Source organism: Adiantum capillus-veneris, chromosome 28, assembly GCF_014529385.1.
Source record: "Adiantum capillus-veneris isolate H3 chromosome 28, ASM1452938v2, whole genome shotgun sequence".
Classification (NCBI taxonomy): domain Eukaryota; kingdom Viridiplantae; phylum Streptophyta; class Polypodiopsida; order Polypodiales; family Pteridaceae; genus Adiantum; species Adiantum capillus-veneris.
The window spans coordinates 46,767,742-46,787,087 of NC_140958.1; the positions used below are offsets into that span (position 1 = coordinate 46,767,742).

At 41.4% G+C, this 19,346-nt stretch overlaps 1 protein-coding gene across 1 annotated transcript; it reads right to left on the bottom strand.

Moving 5' to 3' along the window:
• Positions 1-8,295: 8,295 nt before the first annotated feature.
• Positions 8,296-8,894, bottom strand: LOC147420384 (thioredoxin X, chloroplastic-like). The gene is made up of 2 exons (XM_086504884.1): positions 8,734-8,894; positions 8,296-8,599 (listed from the first exon to the last, which is right to left on the bottom strand). The coding sequence occupies exons 1-2, from the start codon at positions 8,746-8,748 to the stop codon at positions 8,393-8,395; spliced, it is 222 nt and encodes a 73-aa protein (XP_086361010.1). The 5' UTR covers positions 8,749-8,894; the 3' UTR covers positions 8,296-8,392.
• Positions 8,895-19,346: the final 10,452 nt, after the last annotated feature.

Sequence of the window (19,346 nt, forward strand, 5' to 3'; positions counted from 1 at the left end):
TAGAGAGATGTAGAAAGCACAAAACCATGGATTTCATTAGACATAGGTGGATATTTGGTCAATGAAAAACCACAGATACCTCCACCAAACATGAGAATTCCTACGAGATTTTCAAAAAGGGAGCCACATGGATTCCCTTCTAGATTGATGATGAGAGATGAAATGATCACAGAGATGGCAGACATGCCTTCTCAAGGACCAATCTCCAACAAAATGACTATAATCCCTTCGAGGAAGAACCTTGCATAGTAGAAGGCTTGCAGTGTGAGAAGGATCGGGAGAGTCTATGGTTAGACTTGTAGACAATTGGCGAGTTAGACCATCCCAGATCTCGAAATGGGTAAACAAGAAATACGACGGAGATAAAGATCCGAGAGATCACGTAGCGATTTTCAGAAGAGTAATTAAAGCAGAGGAAGTTGTGGATTTTGCAACACAGTTTGCGGGATTTGGACTAACTTTGGAAGATGATGCGGCTACGTGGTTCGACTCAGCGGAAAGATGTGATTTTGAGACTTTAGATGGGCTGTTTGAGGAATTCATCGAAGGATTCTCGTAGAAAGGCATAGCTCACAACACGGTCTCACAAATCCACAGGTTCAAATAGAAAGAGGGTGAATCGGTACACAAAGCGGCATTACGGCTCAAGAGATATGTCAAGTTCTGTCCGAGCGAAACTTCCTACGCAAGCATGGTTAATGTTGATCTTTATTCAAGGAACGAGACATGTGAGCCTTCAAAAGGATCTACATATGATAAGGAGCTTGACGCTAAACAAATTGATCAAAGAAGCTCTTTATCTAGTGGATAACTGTGATAAATATAAAGAAAATGATTGTAAGAGTCAAGAGGACGACACATCCTCTCAGCACACCTATCGATGAACATTTATTAACAAAATGGTCAAGAGGTTAGCTCCTCTTGTAAATTCTGATTTGAGGGAGCCTAAGTGGTGTGAAATTGAGAGAAAATGGACAAACCATACGAGAGAAGAGTGTTACTATGGCATGGAATATGCTAGGGAAAGGTATGTACAACATGTACCAATAGCACCTACTCCACTTAGATACGTTACTAGGAATGCATCGGGTCCATTAGGAGTTTCAATGCCACAACCTGTCTTAGGAGAACAACCTACACTGCTAGGTGCTAGTATACCTGTAGACATGAGATATACACCGATAATGGAAGCATCCAAAAAACAAGCGCTAGTACCAGATACAATGTATTATAACAACCAAAGTGGGTATGGCCCTTCAAAGCGAGAGAAGATGAGAGAAACACATGGAGTGGTGAGGCTAGTATAACCTCCACCTCCTGCGTTTTGACCTGAAGAAAGAAGGTATGAGATGAATATGAGCAAACATTTTCTATTGTCGACTTTGGCAAGAAGAACAACTATGATATCATTCTAGGAAAACCATTTATGCGACAATTGAAAATGGTCCAAGACTGGGGTTATGACTATATCTACCTGAGACATATGGAAACCACAATAAGGATAAATCTGAAGGACATAGTTACAAGGATGTGATGAGAACACCTATGGAGGAGTTTGATTCCGCTATTGTAGCAAGATCAGAACTTCCAGCATGGTTGGGTAAGCCTAAAGAACCGTGGATGTGTGGAGCTTTGCAATGTGGAAGCTTAAAGCAAGAGGAAGACATCCTAGAAAGGACAATTGAAGATAATGATTATGTCCCAAAACCCTTTCCTGAAGAAGCTTTAGAGCCACTTGAATGGGAACACATATTAGCTACTCTGGATGTGTGCACTATTCAAGACGATCTAACAACAAAATTTTGTGATGAAAATGGCTATGATGTCGTTCCTTATTTTGCAGTGAGTGTAATCCTTACTTTGCAGTGAGTGTAATCCAAGGAAACAAAGACGAAGAAGAAGACGAATTCTATGACTCCATAGAACACTTGGAGCTTCAAGAAGATACCGACAATAGAAATCCAGACAACCCAACAAGTGACATGAACAACACTTTAACAAATGCACGATTTTATGATTGTCTAGATCAAAAACCAAGGAACCAATGTCATCGCTACAAGAATAGAGTGCATCAGAAGTGGATTCTAAAATCTTTGATGGTGAAAACAAAAACGCAACAAGCATTCTCATATGTGGCTCCCATACATGAAGAAAAGACTCAGCCAAGAAGAACACAAGCCATGTCAAACAAGGTACCAATGCTCTAATCAAGTGGATAGAAATTCCCTCCCGGATACAACAACCCAAGAGCAAGCAAATAGTAACTTTCCATAACCAATCAAACCACGAAGGGAAAGTGCTAGAATGCAACCTAGCTGAGGATAGTAGTGATAGTGATAATTCTTTTGACATCCCCTACCAAATACTCAGGTCATCACGATCACTAGTAGCTTCCGTGACAACCAAGGAAAGCCAAAAGAAAAGAATGAGTCAGAACCAAAAAGTTCGACAAATATGGATACCAAAGAGCCAAATTGGCCAAAAGAAGGTATGGATCAAGAAGACGAAGATCTCTGATGAAAAATCACAAGATCCAACACACACAAAAAAATCAGTCGTTGTGTATGCATAATAGGGCTACATTACAAGGCCTGCATAGGCACAGTTTTTTATTGCCCAAGCACAACACATACCCTTGGCGATACCCTGATGTCAAGGAGGACTCCAAATAAGAGGGGGAGGCATTCTAAATGCGAACCTAATATATGAATATTAGAGGGCAATGTTTTGTGAGTTGTACTGAATTTTTGCATTTAATTGTGACATTTTTTGACAAAATTCAGAGTATATACCCTCATAATAGCGTTACAAGAGGAGTACGGGAACACAAGCCATTTATGAGCCCCTAGGGACATGTGTATAGTGTACATAGCGTTCAGAATTCTATTAGAATGATTTTGCTTTTTGTTGACTTGATTTTGGTTTTATTTTGTTATTTTTGTGATTTTTAAAAAAAGGGAAAAAAATCCATAATTCATATGAAGAAAAGACTAAAGAGATGCCCCGCCATACAAAACGAAGAAGGTCCAAGAAAATGATAACACTTCACGAAGCATGTCTCAAAAGCCATACGCACACTGGGTAATGTCAGAGGGAAGAAAAGAACGCTGGTCAACCTCGACTATATTAGAATGGTCATAAAACTCCGGGATGGACTACAAGGACAAAGAAAGTTGGTGATGCGACTAAACAAAAGCACCCATCGTGTAAAGTTGCCTATCAAACATTTCATGCAACTACAAGGCCGTATACAGGAAGCAGATCTTTATACTATAAATCTTCTATCTTGTATGTGACTTAATGAAGCTTAGCAAACAAAAAGGGACTAATAGTAGTGACAAGAACAAAAGGGGTAGAGATGATAGTTCAATCATCTTTCGTAATAAATGTCTGCAGGAGAAACCAATTGTCAAGCCAAGTTTTGATCATCATCATTGGTTCTACATGTGTTTGGTAGGCAGAAGGTGCCAGAGATGTCCATCAGTCATTTTCAAGACTAAAATCCAAAAATTTAAGCCAAATACAAGTCAAAATCAAGCCAAACTTTGTTAGGAGGCTATGCATAGAGAGTACAAGCTAAGGGTTTCAAAAAAAGAAGAAGGTAGTCTAACCCCTAGCCAAAGCTGCAATGTTTTCAAATCTGAAGCCATGATAGACATCTACATACCATGTACATCATGTATATGAGTTTTGGGGATAAATGGACAACAATGATAGCTCATAGATGGTCATCTATCACCCATGATGTCGAAAAAGCCCTTTTTTGAAGCAAGTTACTAACCTGGGGAATTAATTGGGGGTTGTCAGGCTTTGATTAAGTCATGTATCGAGTAGAAACAGTATAATGATTTACACGACACAGAAAAGCTAACAATGGCAAATGCGGCTTTGATCACCTTGATGCAGGAACAAAGAAGTCCCCAATGAAGAAGAGCAGACATAGACGTAATCAGAAGATCTCAAAAGATTGCCCTTGATGAGGCGGATTGAATGCTAGACATGGGTTTTGAACCTCAAGTCAAAAAAAATCATCTCCCAGATTCGGCCCGACATAAAGACTTTGCATTGGAATGCAACTTGGCCTAAATAAGTTGAAGCTTTAGCCATATAAATTCTACACAATCCTTACAAATTTTTCATTGGCTCACAAGATCTGAAAGCCAATCACTCAATTCTACAGATTGTAGAAGTTGTTTATGGGAATCACAAATACTTAGAATTGACAGATTTGCTGGAGCAAGTGATGGATGGGCCTTTCTCTATCCATGATGATAAGAGTCAAGATGAATGACATTGGGTTCTTTTCGAATTTAGATCTGGCATTAGACCTATACTGACAAAAACAGATGCTGCAACTCGGAGCATAAATGTAAAGGACAAAAGTTCGTCATCCATTATAATTTTCATGGATCATAGTTCTTGTTATGGTTTGACAAAAGTACAAGCAATGGAGCACAAAAAAGCAAAACGACAACAAAGACCACACCGACATTGACAACCAGGTCATGTCAGAGATGACCTAAATTCGTCGGAGAGGGGAAGTCCTAGGTAAACAACACGACATAACTCAACAAAGCCTTATTCTTTGAGAGTAATGAAATGTTGCGGATTATGGTTAGAAACTTCATTTGTAATAAGTAGTTAGTCTAGTTGTAGAAGTCGGGATACAATGGCACTTCTAGATTGTACATACAAAGCCATTTTACCCCTAGAACTCTATTTTAGGTTTAACATATAGTAGCCTTAGTATATAAGGTACCTAGGTCATTTTGTAAAGGAAACTTTTATCATAATCAAGTCTTAAGATGCCGTCAACTGTGTGTGAGAGAGAAAGAGAGAGAGAGCGTGAGCTTCATCCTGGCGCTACTCCCTGCTCGTTCATCATGTTGGAGATCCGACAACACCATTGTGCTAGGCTCGATGAGAGCTACGCGACAACGCTAAGCATTCCACGCGAGACGGAGCACGCGGGCTGACACATCTACAAGCCATTTGTGGTCGTAAGTGTATCCAACGATATCTATTTTCTGCTTGCAAGTAGTCATTAGAATCGTGGCGACAAGCTACCCATAGATACTCATAGATTTTAGATTCGGGCTCTTCCAAAATACTGCTCTATCTTCATACGCGTTTTTTGCAGATGGGTTTAGAGTTAGGATTTTGAGTGTAGAGGCTTAGGGACAAGTGTATCCTAGTGAGGGGATGGTGTTCCTTGAGTTTCATACGATTCTGGTATGATTTAGTGAGTTTCCTTTCATTTATGTGCATGTGGGTTGGGTGGCGTAGTTGAGAGCAGTGAGATTCTAGATCGTGGTTTAGTTAGCCTTCCAGAGTGTTGTATGTGTGGGATGGTCTCAGCATGACAAGCTAAAGAGATTGCCTCGGTGTGCCTATCGTGTCGTCTATGTCCTCGATTGACATTATGCTGATCTAGGTTGTGTTGCATGCACTTTACACCTAGGTTATCTCAAAATCATATTTCTTTGGAGAAATTAGTCGTTCAACACAATCACATTTTGCTAGAGACCTTATCTTGGAGTTTAGCATGACATATTTTTCTCAGGAAAATGTAGTCTCTAAACCATGCTTTATTGAAGACAATCATGTTCAATTCCTTCTCTAAACCATGCTTTGTTGAAGACATTCAACTTTCAGTTCCTTTTAATTGTCGATTCCTATTAGATTCATTATTTATATCATGTGAAACCTAAAAATATTTTTGTTGCAAATAATAAGAAACCATTTCCAAAGATATTATTCCTTGTTCTCTTTAATTGTCAAGTCCTACTAGATCCATTATTTATAGTATGTGAAACATAGAAACTTTTTTGCTGCAAATAATAAGAAATAATTTCCAAATATATTATTTCTTCAAAATTTAGTTTTCCACCTTTGATATTTTATACAAATATCAAGTAAATTTCACATATAGACTCCCAGCTTGTTAGCTCAAGGGTTTTAGCTCAGGAAATGGCCACCCCCCCCCCCCCCCCCCAAAAAAGGAAATAGAATGAAGGCCAAATGCATCTAGAAACCCACAATAGTTCACCTTTATACTTATATGCAAAGTTCAAATTTCTCATATATTAAGGCTTGGCAAATTCAGTATATTCCGAGAAAAACGGCAATGAAAATACTCATTAGGAAAGAAATGAACCTTTATGATTGCATAAGCTACATGATAAATGAAAATTTGATGTTTTATGTATTATCAAGTGTTTGGTTGCCTAGCAAGGTGAAGATTTCACGATGGCCTCAAGAAGGCATCATTTTTTCCTCTAATAAATGATTATTAGAACACATTTGACATGTTAATGGACCTTGTGTTCATGAAAAATGTGTCCCAGCTTAATATTTTGCCGTTTTCAATTTCAAAAATGTCAATTGAGAGTAATAGGAAAAGGCGAATTTTTGCCCCAAAATAGAGAAAAATAATATAAAAACTCAAAAAATAAATCTAATTTTTAAAAAATTCCTCTTAGTAAATTCAAGAAAAAGAGTTTTATATGTCTGAAAAAAAGATATTTCTCGAACACTTTAATGGAGAGAGACTAGAGAGAGAGAGAGAGAGAGAGAGAGAGAGAGAGAGAGAGAGAGAGAGATGCACGTGTACACGCACACATGCTCATTTTCATAATAAAAATATTCAAATGAATATAATAAAGCATGAAATGACTTGAAATTTCACCTACAAAAGTTAATGTGAGAGTGACCATTTGATGGTGAAAGAATTGTAAGGGGAAAATGAGAATTTTTGCCCCAAAATAGAGAAAAATAATATAAAAACCCAAAAAATAAATTTAATTTTTTAAAAATTTCACTTAGTAAATTCAAGAAAAAGAGTTTTATATGTCTGAGAAGATATTTCTCGAACACTTTAATGGAGAGAGATTAGAGAGAGAGAGAGATGCACGCGTACACACACACATGCTCATTTTCATAATCAAAATATTCAAATGAATATAGTAAGGCATGAAATGACTTGAAATGTCACCTAGAAAAGTTAATGTGAGGGTAAGTAAGAGACGTGGTATCACTTCTATTTAGCGACATTAGGCAGATTTGGGTCACCTTAGGGACAGTGGGGATAAAAAGCTAGTAGTTTAATTTACTGTAAAAGTTTCTTTTAAAAATTTATATTGCTTTTCAAGAACTCCTAGTACTCGTGAAACTGGAGGAGTTAGGCATACTTTCCTACTCTTTAGCACATTTTGCTCCAATCACAATTATTTTATTTTTCCCTACAATATAGCAAGAATTTTTCTCCCATAGAATGGGTTTTTCTTCCTTCTAATTCCCCCCATTGGCCTTCAGTCTGACACAAACTTAATTTTGATGTATAAATTCATTTGTGTCTGATCACTTGTTGAATAATAAATGCCATTGGTCGCATGTTTCATTTTTAAGTGTTTCCTCCATTTCTGCATGTTTCATTTCTAATTTATTTTTTTTCCTTTGCAGAAGAATTGTATAGCTGTTTTTTATTTTTTTTAACTCCCATGTAAAAGTAATGCAAAGAAAAAGCTGTGTAGGAAGGTTATTACCAAGTTTAAGAGCCTATCCACTCAAAATTGTTTGGCATATATGTCAAAATTTGGTGACAAACATGACTTATATACACTACATGTAAGCAAGCAAGTAGCACAAGTGAATAACTAGACTCGTCTTTCACTTGTCGATTTATCGATTTATCAGGGGAGTAACATTGCAAAGGAAGAACCACATTCAATGTGAGAGATTTGGCAAGCCTCACCCCGAGTACCTTATAGTTGTAATGATCTTTCCTCGTGTCTCCCCATTCTATGAAGCTTGGATTGATCTAGTAGTTTATGGTAGCAATAAGATCATGGTTTATTAATAACTAGAGGATGAGTAACAGAATGTGTGACCCACTACTCAATAGGAAAACAAAAGTAAAAATCGTCGTCAACTCTCCTCACTCACACTCGCCCCCATATATATATAAGATTATGCTCAAGAAAAAAGAAGATAATACGTTTGCCATCATAAACTTGCCCAGTGGCACTAATCGACAAGCTTTATCAAACGGTCCACAATTTCTCCTAAGAGTTCCATGCTTTACCAATGCCCTCTACAGCCAAAAAAATACAAACCATCGCTGTATATACTACTAAGGGCATCCCCAATTAGAAGTTTGCATGTCATTCCTAAGTCGTAAAGTCTTGAAACAAGACAAATAGTCAGTATTCAAAAACACAACAAGATCCTGAAGACAAACCACTTGGCACATAGAAAAGAGGATTATTGGCATGGTGATACAAATGTAAGACGATAGCTAGAAAGATACGCAGAACGTTTACAAAACTGCAGCATCTTGATTTGTTAGCACTTTGTAAAACAAGCTATGTATACATGTGTGAACAAAGACGCATTAAGGGCTTGCAGTGGTTGATAGCACCTCATCAAGTAACGCTTTGAGCTTTTTCGCATTCATAGCGCCTTCCTTCCGGCTATTCGGAACTTCTTTGCCATCCTTGAACACAATAAGAGTAGGCAATGCATACACGTCATACTCTTTCACTAAATCTGGGCTTGTATCTACATCAATCTTCACAGCTTTCAAAGACCCATTGAAATCCTGTGGCAAAAAAGGGTTGTTAAAATCTCTGATTGAAAGCTAATCTTTAACATACGCAAAATAAAACAGCATGCCGGCACTGATCATGATAAATGAAATGACAAGTTTGAAGATTTAATGGAGTGGCTGCTCACATATGCATAGCACATAAGTATAACTCTACAGTGTCAATGAGCAAGCAGTGGCAGGGAAAAACTGTGAGCAGGTCATCTCATATGAGTTACAGCCGAGGCTGGATAGGCTGGCACGTCTCCCATGGGAGGGTGCCCACTGCCTATTTTCTGGGAATTTACTGAGTCACCTAATTTGGTCACAAGAAAATTTCTCTCTCGTGGTTGGAAGTTTGGTAGCTAGCCCAAATCCCCCCCCCCCCCCCACCCCCCCCCCCCCCCCAAAAAAAAAACCACCACCACCACCAAACACACACACACAAAGATTGATAAATCCTATAATTGGGCACACGGACACACACATTAGAGCATGGGGTCATGGCATAGTGGGAGCCTCCTCTTAGAATTTTAAAAGATCAAGCTGATAATCAATCGAGCCAAGTGCCGTGATGCTTGGTCTATTACCCATGCAGTCTAGCGGCAGCGTCTCATCACCCTTGAGTAGGGGTTTGGAGAAGCGTGTGTGTGTGTGTGTGTGTGTGTGTGTGTGTGTGTGTGTGTGTGTGTGTGTGTGTGTGTGTGAAATGAAATGAAATGTTATATTAAACGTCTTCAAAGGCCAAAATGACCTATGAGACCAAACTGATACAATCTTGGTGGATCTAATACAATGTCTGGGTACAAAAATAAAATGAAGTAAAGTGAAAAACTAAAATCTTAAACTGCTAGATGTGAACTAAGCAGCTAGCTGGAACTGTGTAGGATATGAGTAGGGGGGTGAAAGTAGTGAGTGGGGGATTACAACACAATGTGGGTGTGCGTGTGGGAATATAATGGGTGAGAGTTGATACAAAGGCTGATACAAGATGAGCAGGGTGTACAATCCTCAAAAGAGCTAAATCATAGGAGATCCATCATCGGATGCTGGCGGATCTCATTAATCTCCTCCATGGTCAGTAGTCTGACCGGGCGTCGTGCATGCCGAGCCAAAGTGATCCGAATCCTTTGATGCAACCTCCGTCGATGTTGTGTAGTCCTCCGCAGACGTGGGCGTTTGGATCTCCCTAACTCGGTCGCTCGATCGATCAACGTGCCTCTGGTGTGAGGAGAATGTGAGCTCTGCTGTGGTAGCTGCTCCTTTGGCTGCCCAGTGTCCACTCTAAACAAGTCTATGATCCGTCTCTAAGACTGGCTAGCCTCTCCTCTCATCAAGCTCTCTCTGTGTCTGTGCATCTCGACAAAAAACAGACCCAGACATCTCTGGTCCTCATACCCCATGACTCTAGAGAGTGGTCCAAATCCCTCTCTTAACAGGCAGAGAAAGCTGCCTCATCTCTCATAGTAAACTGGGCAGGTGGCATGTGTAGTGCAACTCTATCTCAGGCTCCATGTGACATAGGGGACATGTCCTCCTGGCCTCTACTGGTACTCCGTTGTATCTACCAGTCTCGATCCGAAGCTAGTGTGAAGATGTGCATATCTAGCAAATAGCACATCATATCCCACGAGATAAGTGGGTGTCCATGTATCTGGGCCTCGTCACAAAACCATCCTCAGTAAGCTGGAGAAGATGCTCTCTATAGAAAAGTGATCTCGGAATGTGTAATAGTCAAAGGGGGTACATCCAATGAGTACTGCAAGGGGGGCAATTTGTCCATGCTGAACCCATGTACCTGAAACCATGATGTCATCTCCCCATACCAGCATGTTGTATCTCCTTGCATAGCTAGCTGTCGAGAGGACTCAAGTGCTAGGCGGGCATATCTATCTATGGGGAGGTCCCACAAGCGGTGTATAAAGGAGACTGATTTGGTAAGCGTCTCAACCTGTCACAAGGCGGGCACCATGTGCCAATAGAAAAGAACAAACTGAGCAGACTTTTAGCACTTCAAATAACAACTGAACTGATATATAGAGAGAGACGACACGCGACACGGAGTGGCGGAATTCCACCCCAGAGAGTATTGGCCCCAAACCTTGGTGCCCCTTTCGGTATTTCTTTATATTGCATCAACACAGTACAAGCCGGTACTCCAGACTCTGTACCTTCGTACTGAAGCATACCAGAGAATGAGCCCTAGCCTCATATTTAAAGGCCCTTGGCCTGAAAAGCACTTATAGTAAAAAGCCTTTAAAACTCAAAAGCTTCCGGTTCAAAATCAAAGCCAAAAAGCTGCCAGCGCAATTTATGGAAATTTGTACAACCTGCCACGTCATCAGCCAGCACAAAACGCGGAAATCCGTACAGCCTACCACGTCATCATGTCAGTGCAATTTTCAGAATTTGTATGGTGCCTTAGGGTTAGGGTTAGGGTTTCTGGCAAAAATTAGGGTTTGCAAGTTTTAGGGTTAGGGTTTTCAGAATTAGGGTTTCAGCAGTTAGGGTTTCTGGTAGACATTAAGGTTTAGGCCCCTCGGCCACATCTGTACGTTGACTCCATTCTTTAGGCTTTGACACGTTAGCAGTTTGTTACATCTCCCCTTCATGAAAGAGAGTAATTGTCCGCGATTACAGCATACCTACAAAACAACTCAAGTTAGCTCAAAAATTTACGAGGGTCATTCCGAGGGACAATCAGTTTTCTCTTTTTATTAAGGAGTTAGCTTCTCCTTTCTGCTCTTTTGATCAAGGAGTTATCTCCTCCTATCGGCTGTTTTGATCAAGGAGTTAGCTTCTCCTTTCGTCCAGATCGAAACTCTTGATATTCCGGCGTAGTAAAATTAGCCATCACACCCAGACCGTACTGATCTTCCTCGGGTGTCTTGATGCACTAAAATTACATACCCAGGCAATCTCATCCAATTAGGAATATTCAGTGGTTGGCACATCACAATGCAACACAAATGCTCACATATGCATGTTACAAGACATAGAAACATAAAGCTGCCGATGAACACTCCTCCCGCATAACCTAACAAGGTCCGGGCCGGGAGATATTCAACGACTCCCTCATCACTCCTCCCGCATAACCTAAAAAGGTCCGGGCCGGGAGATATAGAGGCCTTTTACAACCAAACGCCCCCCAGACTCCAGCCTGCGTCGTTTGGAGGTGCTGAGAGTAACCACTGCTCAGACTTCTTAATACTCCTCACGCATAACCATCCAGGTCTGGGCTGGGAGTCACAACAACAATTATTTTACAAGCATACAACCAAACGCTCCCCAGGCATCGGCCTGCGTCGTTCAGAGGTTCAAACAATACCAAAACAATATTTATCACTTCTCCACCCGGGAGTAAAATCACCAATCATTGAAACCAGTATCAAACCAAAGTCAAACAATTCAAATCGGCACCAAAACAGGTTCAAAACAGATACCATCCATTTCAAACAAATTCCAAACAGGATCACCAAACAAGTTCAAACAAAACTCAAACATAAAAAGCAATCTCGACATCAGTCAAGCTCGAAAAGTGGTCTGACTTTCCATGCTGAAACCGAGTGGTCTGACTCCGAAGGAAGATGTCGGAAACCATATAACTTCGGGCAAAAATTTTCTTGAAAGCTTGCCAAGTACTTGGAGTATGCTGCTTGGTAGCTATAGACATCAACATCTGCATAGCACTGCTTCTGAGAAAAACAGTGACTTGAAAAAAATCTGGATCCTTCTCTTGCAAGTGATCTTAATTGGCTTATGCCCTGTAAGACACTGCGGTGAAGACGGGAGCGCGCCCTATGCGCGATGAAGTAAGGGTGGTAGTGGCTAATAAGTCCGGGTTGGAGGGCAAAGATACCTCGAATCAAATTCCAATAGCTCTGTCAGCTCTTTTGTAGGACCGGTATGCTTTTAGAAAAGCACACGCCTAATGCTCTGATACCACTATCACAAGGCGGGCACCACGTTGGTGCAGCTAAAGTTGGTCGGAGCTAAGTAGTGGTCTATGCCAGGCAAAGGGTGAAATCGAGTGCGGTGCAAAAGGCTAGGGCAGGTGCCGATGCCCTTGGCAGCCAAAGGATAGCAGGAAAGTGTGATTGAAGCGGTTTTTTAGGCCAAAAGTGCGGCAGAATGGTCCAGTTGGTATGGCAAGTCAAGGTTCCCGAAATGCCAAGTCAGTGCTCTAGAATGTAGAGTTCAGCGTGCTCTAGAAGCCAGTCCAGACGGCTCGTCAAACGGAGTCCCGGTGCTCAAGATATTGCAGTTTAAAGGTAAAGTGTGTAGCAGATCTCCGACGGACAGGAAAGCTGGGGAAAGGTGGCCCGGGCTGATGATAGTGCATATGTGTGTAGTGCTCAAGTTATGGAGCATGCCTGTCTTCTCGGATTGTGAATTGGAGCTCTGGATAGCAAGTTATGGCCATTTGAAGATTTTTTCGGGGGTCGGGTCTGAGCCCACTTGACCGCATTGGAAAGTGCGCCATCTGGCGTCTTTTGAGTCTCGCCAAGGTTCTCGGTGGAAGTGTTTACCATGTGGAGCTAGCACAAATTGACTGCACATCAATCGGATATTCGGTTAGTCAGATACAGCTAGACGAAGTTGGGATCATTTGATGGTGAAAGGTTGGAAAATGTTTTGCCCGGTTTTTGGCGGCCTCAGATAGCTAGCTCAGAGAATCCGAAATGATGTGGGGTTGGCACGGCTAGGGACCGGCAAAGTGGAGACTCGGCACCACTTTACGACTCAGTGATTGGTTTAGCAGGTGCCAGTTGGCAGGCAAGAGAAAAGAGGGGAGAAGTTGATTTTCCATGGAGGTCTTTTTTATAAAAATTTAAAGGCCTTGGAGGCCATTCAAAGAGGGGCCTCCACGTGGCACACTGAGAGGTCCCACATGCGATGCCGGAACTGCCGAGCGCGGGCTATTTGGGCTGGGCCGTGAGGCCCTTAGAGTGTTACAAGGGAGAGAGAGGCTCCTTGCGAGCGCCTGAGTTATGGCAGAAGGCGCCACCGGCGCTGCGCTGGCTGTCACTGGCGGTAGGTGGTGGTTTTGGGCGGCTCCGCCCGTGCGAGGAAGGTGATGACGTGGTGCCCGCCCATGAGGGGGCCGTTTCCCGCGGACAAGTTTGGTCCAAAACCTTTTTTGAAGGCAATGTGAGCCCTTAGGGGGGCAACGACGGCGCTGTCGTTGCTCCCTAGAGGGTGCTTGTGAGTAGAGTGAAGTATGAAGCCTCGCGATATGTTCAAAATGGTCAAAGCAAGGTCAAGTCTCCCAAGGGGAGTGCCACATGTCGGCCTACCATGAAAAATGCCTAAAAACTCAAAAACGGGCCCAATAAGGGGGCAAAACTTTTTGTAATGGAGGGGTTCTTTTTGCACTGTATATGAGAGGAGAAGAGAGACATTAGGGAATTTTGGAGGTCATTTGGAGGGCCTTCTAAGAAAATGTATTTTTTGCACTCTCTCTCTAGAAAAAATGGCAAATAATAGAGCTGGGTCTTTCATAGTAAAAGTTCAAAAAGTGTACTTTAAGTAGATTCCTTACTCTTCTGAACATTCGTTCGTAGTGATTGAGGGATAATCCTCTTTTCAGTTGCATTGAATGAACCTCGTCAATATGGAGGGAATGAGGCTAACATGGAGGGACGAAGGCGCAGCCGCTATTCACTTTCCATTAAACCTGCACATTTGGCTAATGGCTCACTCCTCAAATGGCACAAATGTTACCCAGAAACGAGCCAAATATCACCTTCACATTGATTTGGACAATGAGTACCAACCATTGATTAAGCGCAGTAAAACAAACACACATATACCTCCTGCTTCCATAGACACGCTCAGAGCTCAGGGAGCTAAACACATAGATATCTGGACGAGAGGCTCTCTCTACCCTAAGAATCCAATGACTAATGCGTCTCCACCGTTTGTCAATCCTACAAGCTTATTGACCTTTGCTGGTGATGGAGAAAAGGGCCTTCTGGGTTATTGTAAATCTCTCACAAGAGAAGCTGAAACTTACAAGGACATTCTCCAAGCTCAACAATGTGAGATTGTTCACCTTTCACATTTACATTCTACAGATCAGGTTACCATTTTGCAACATAAAACAGAGGTACAAGAACTGAAAGGAAAGGTGCAAAGTTGTCAAATGAAGGACACCATCTTGGGTGGTCGTATCCGAAAGAAGAAATTGCGCAATCTTGAAACATTGCAGGTTGCATCAGGATGTCTCAAGAAAAGAATCCAAGCATTAAGGTGATGCTTCTTGGTTGGCTACATTGTCTTAGTTAAGTAATCTTTTTGTTTTTTCTTGTTATGCATTGTTTTCATGTGCCTAAATAGTGTTAGTGAAGCAAATTTTCTGTTATTTACTTATGCATTGTCTTCATGTAGAGATTCAATCTATCCTGACAAGGAAAACATTGACCCCAAAGCCAATATAGGAAAGAGATTGAAGCCACTTATAAGTAGAAGCCTGGCAGCAGATATAGTACATGACAAGAAGTTTAAGGTCCTACAATGAAATGTAGTGGACCGCTTTATTTCAGAGAACTCAGTGCCTGCAAAAGAGATACAAGGCACACTTGGTGTAAGCAAAAGAGGATATTCGGCTATCCAAAAGTCTGTCTCATCCATCTTTGTTAAGAAGGGTATAAAATCCAAACTTCTACCATCATCCTCAAGTGTTTGGAAAGAGAGGCTTCAGCTTAACGAGGCACAGGGAGACTATCTTGGACAGGCCTTTCATATCAAAGCAACTTACAGTGGCCAAGGAGCAAACATGGCATATGATGATTTCAATAATATTTTTATGGACCTGCGGATATTACAGAAGAGGATGGTGGAGTTTTACAACATCACATTTGAAGAGTCACGAGGGGTATTACATTTTGTGTTAAAACTGGATGAGTGTGAGCTTGCTAAAGAGAAAAAGCTAGAGCGCGTTACTATTACTTTAATGAATATAGCCCTCTCAAAGTGTCCCAGTGATGATCCTTTATATTTTAGTGTTCAATCAGAATCTAACATATGGTGGCTTGGTGCGTTTGAGGTAAGCGAGATTCTCAGGTAAGCTCAAATGTTCACATCTACTTAAGTCTCATTTATTTTGTGTTGCAGGTAAAGAAAGAAGATCATGAGATTCTATATTGGGTGTTCCATCGAACTAATATTCCGGAGGTGATTGATCGACAGACTAACCAGGGAGAGGTACTACGTCTAGATGGAAGGGGGGACTTTCAAGTTCAGTGGCATTTTGCAGGTGACCTCAAAACATTAAAGTGCATGTATAATTGTGGAATGGGTGCAATGGCAAAGTCGCCGTGTTTGTTCTGCATGGAGCCTGCAAAGGTCATAGACCCAAAGTGGTGGAGAAAAGCTCCAACACGTCACATTGAGGATCCTGCTTTTCGACCGGTTTTGAAAATACCACTTGTGAATGTCCACATTTGTACAATGCATGCCCTTTGTAGAATTGTGGAGAAATTGGTCTACTTATATATCGGGTTTGCTTGGAAGATTAAGAACTCGGCAGAATGAAAAGTAGCCCTGCAGTGCTTAGAAATGGTATTGTCGGATATGGGGCTTCATGGTGGCAATGTGAAAATCCAGCGGGATGAAAAGAGATCAACTGCTGAGAAGGATGTCCCATGCAAACCATCCATCAGTGGGGTGAAGGCACGGAGGTTTTTATCTAAACCCCAAGGTACAAGAGATCCGAAGCTAACAAAACATGGAAAATTATATAACACATCTTATGTTAGCAAGGTAGAGTATCAGAGCTGGAAAAAGCTACATATTGCAGTCAAAGACCAAGAACCAACTACTCGTAACGCTAAGGCTGAGGTTTGGCGATCAATAGACATCCTATTTTTGTTGTGCGACAAAGATGACTGGTCACAAGGTGATATGAACAAGTTCAAGGAGAATCTCAACCTTCTGAAAAAATCATTCAAGACAGCATGGACAGACACCCAGATTACTCACTACATGGTATTATCGTGTATTTCATTCTCTCTTATGTGCAAATATGTGAGTGTAAAACATTCTAACTAATCTGTTTTCATATCCAGCACATCATCTTCGATCATTTACCATATTTTATACAAAAGTATGGGAACCCGGCAATATGGAATACCCAAGGGATGGAAAAGTCTCATTACATGGCGAGAAATGCTTATTTCAGGCACACACGACATGGTGGCTCTCGAATCAAGGCTAACAGTTTGAGAGAACTATTTGAATGGTTCTATCGTAGAATCATTCATCGAATGCATGCAAAAGAATTATTGGCAAATTCAGCAACAGCACAAGCCATCAGACATTTACAACAACAAAAAGTTAAAAGATCAATGGCATACAACAACTCCAAAGCTCGTGAAAGTCAACGAAGGTGGAGAGAGACAATGGTGTATGTGAATCACAAGTGGAGAAAGATACTCTGAGTGGATGACATTGTACAAAATTTATATAATACATGATCATATACAATTGCTACTTGAAGTGTATCAAGATTTTGAAGGTTCAATTTTGTTTTTTGGCACGTCACCCTTGTAACGAATCATGAGATGTTTGCCATACTCTAAAAGTTCATCTCGGTTTTGTCTACCAAGAGCTAGTGCCATTGCTGTGTAGGTGTAGTAATACGCTGCCCGACCACCTATATAGCCAAGGCAGTAACCAAAACAATCTCTAGCAAACACTTTGTCCACAAGAACGACTTTATCTGCACTTTTGGGCAGCACTGGTCCACCCAAGAAGCGTGATAGTGTCTTGAATGTGTAAGTTGCTATTGAACCCTCTTGTGACATGAAATTGTGAAAAACTACTATCGGCGACTCGCAAAGCTTTGAAAGGTACTGCACTAGGGCCGCATCCCTTCCACGATACTCTCGAGTCCGCCGCCGAAGGAAGTCATCCTTGTCAGCAATCCAAGACTGCACATATCATGTCAGAAGTGACACAAAGAGAGAGAGAGAGAGAGAGAGAGAGAGAGAGAGAGAGAGAGAGAGAGAGAGAGAGAGTTACCATGAAGCTCTCATCCTACAGAAAGAGGTTTTCCTGCCACAGGTCTACAGATGTAGTTGACCCCTGACCTGAATGGTTAAACCAATCCTCCACTTCTTTGTTACTTGTTGATGGTCTTAGGCTTTGTCTTATTTCTTGGAAGGTGGCTTCATCAAGTAGTGTCTCCTTGTATTTTTCAGCTTTCTCAAAGCATCTTTGGAGGCATTCCATTGGATTGCTGGATGTTTCCATTGCCTCATCATCACTACTATCCTCTGAAACAAATCCACTCCTCTCCTCTTGGACTCTGGAAATAATAGCCAGGGAGAAATCCTCCCTTAAATAAAAGATGCTTTGCACATCATGTAAGAAGATATAGGTCCTGTCTCCAATCCTGAAGTCAGGCACAGCAGGAAACATCATCTGAGCATGCTTCTCAATGAAGTTACTGACATCCAATGGAAGTTTGATTTCTGTGGTTTTCACAGAGAGCATCTTACTTCTTTGTACTTCAATTGCCTCAACCTCAAGGTCAACTGTATCTTCAACCTCCTTGACTTCTTGTATATGAGTTGTCTCCTCGCATTCTTCATCTGGTGCTGCATCCTACTCCTCTAACACCTCATCAGGATTCTGCATGACGAATCCAAACAGGCTGTTCAGGTAAATCATAAAGCCAAAGGCTTCCTGAATGAGTTTGCATTCTTTTTGGTGCAAAGGGCAAGCTGAATGTCGGCAAGAAGGTGGTTATTCCCTATACTTCTTCAGTCCCTGTCCCTTTCCACCACAGTCATTTAAATGCACAAGAGTCATAGTGGGCAGAACAACCCTCTCTACCTGCACCATCACTTCAAACTTATCTCTGTAGGACTGCAAGAAATTACTGTGCTGAGCTAACAGGTCTTCCATGTCAAACTTTGGATTAAACATAGAATGAACTAGATCAAACTTGTCCCCAGCACCACAAGATGCTACAAAATCAAACAGCCTCTCATCAGTTGCAGTTGGGCCTTCTAGAGAAGACACATCCTCTTTGGCTTTACATTTAGTTTCACAGGGACTACTTTCTAGCACATCTGCATCATCTGAGAAGTCTATATTCCTCTTTCTTGTATTTTTCTTGACAAGTACTGTACAGGGTGAGGGAGCCTTGTAGGGTGAGGGATCCTCTTGGCCTGGTGACCTCTCTGATTGATCTTCACCAATTGACTCTTCTTCAGATATGTCTTGACAAAAGTCAATAGTTCTTTTGGCAGAAACATTAAGCAACTGAGCCTGCAAAGGTTGAAATCCTGGCACAAGCTCTGGGTCCGGTTTCAGCCTCTTCTGCCTACTGGACCTTAATCCTATTCATCAGGAAACATGACAAGTCTCACACACACACTCTCTCTCTCTCTCCATATATATATATATATATATATATATATATATAAGAAGAACTATGTGTTAAGGTCCACCACTTGTCCAACCTATAAGGTTATATTTTAAATGGTATCCTTTCTCACCACTTGAAATGTCCATGATATGTTTTACATGGGGGTTTCATTCCAAGGTCCACCACTTGTCCAAGCTAACTCTATTAAAACATATAGAGAAAGAAAGGTCCACCACTTGTCCAAGCTAGGCTCATTGAAACATGGAGAGAAGGAACCTCCACTGTTTCTCCTAGATAGGCTCCATTGAAACATGGAGAGAAGTAAGCTCCACCATGTCTCCAAGTTGCTAGGCTCCATTGAAATACCCAATACCCATGATATTC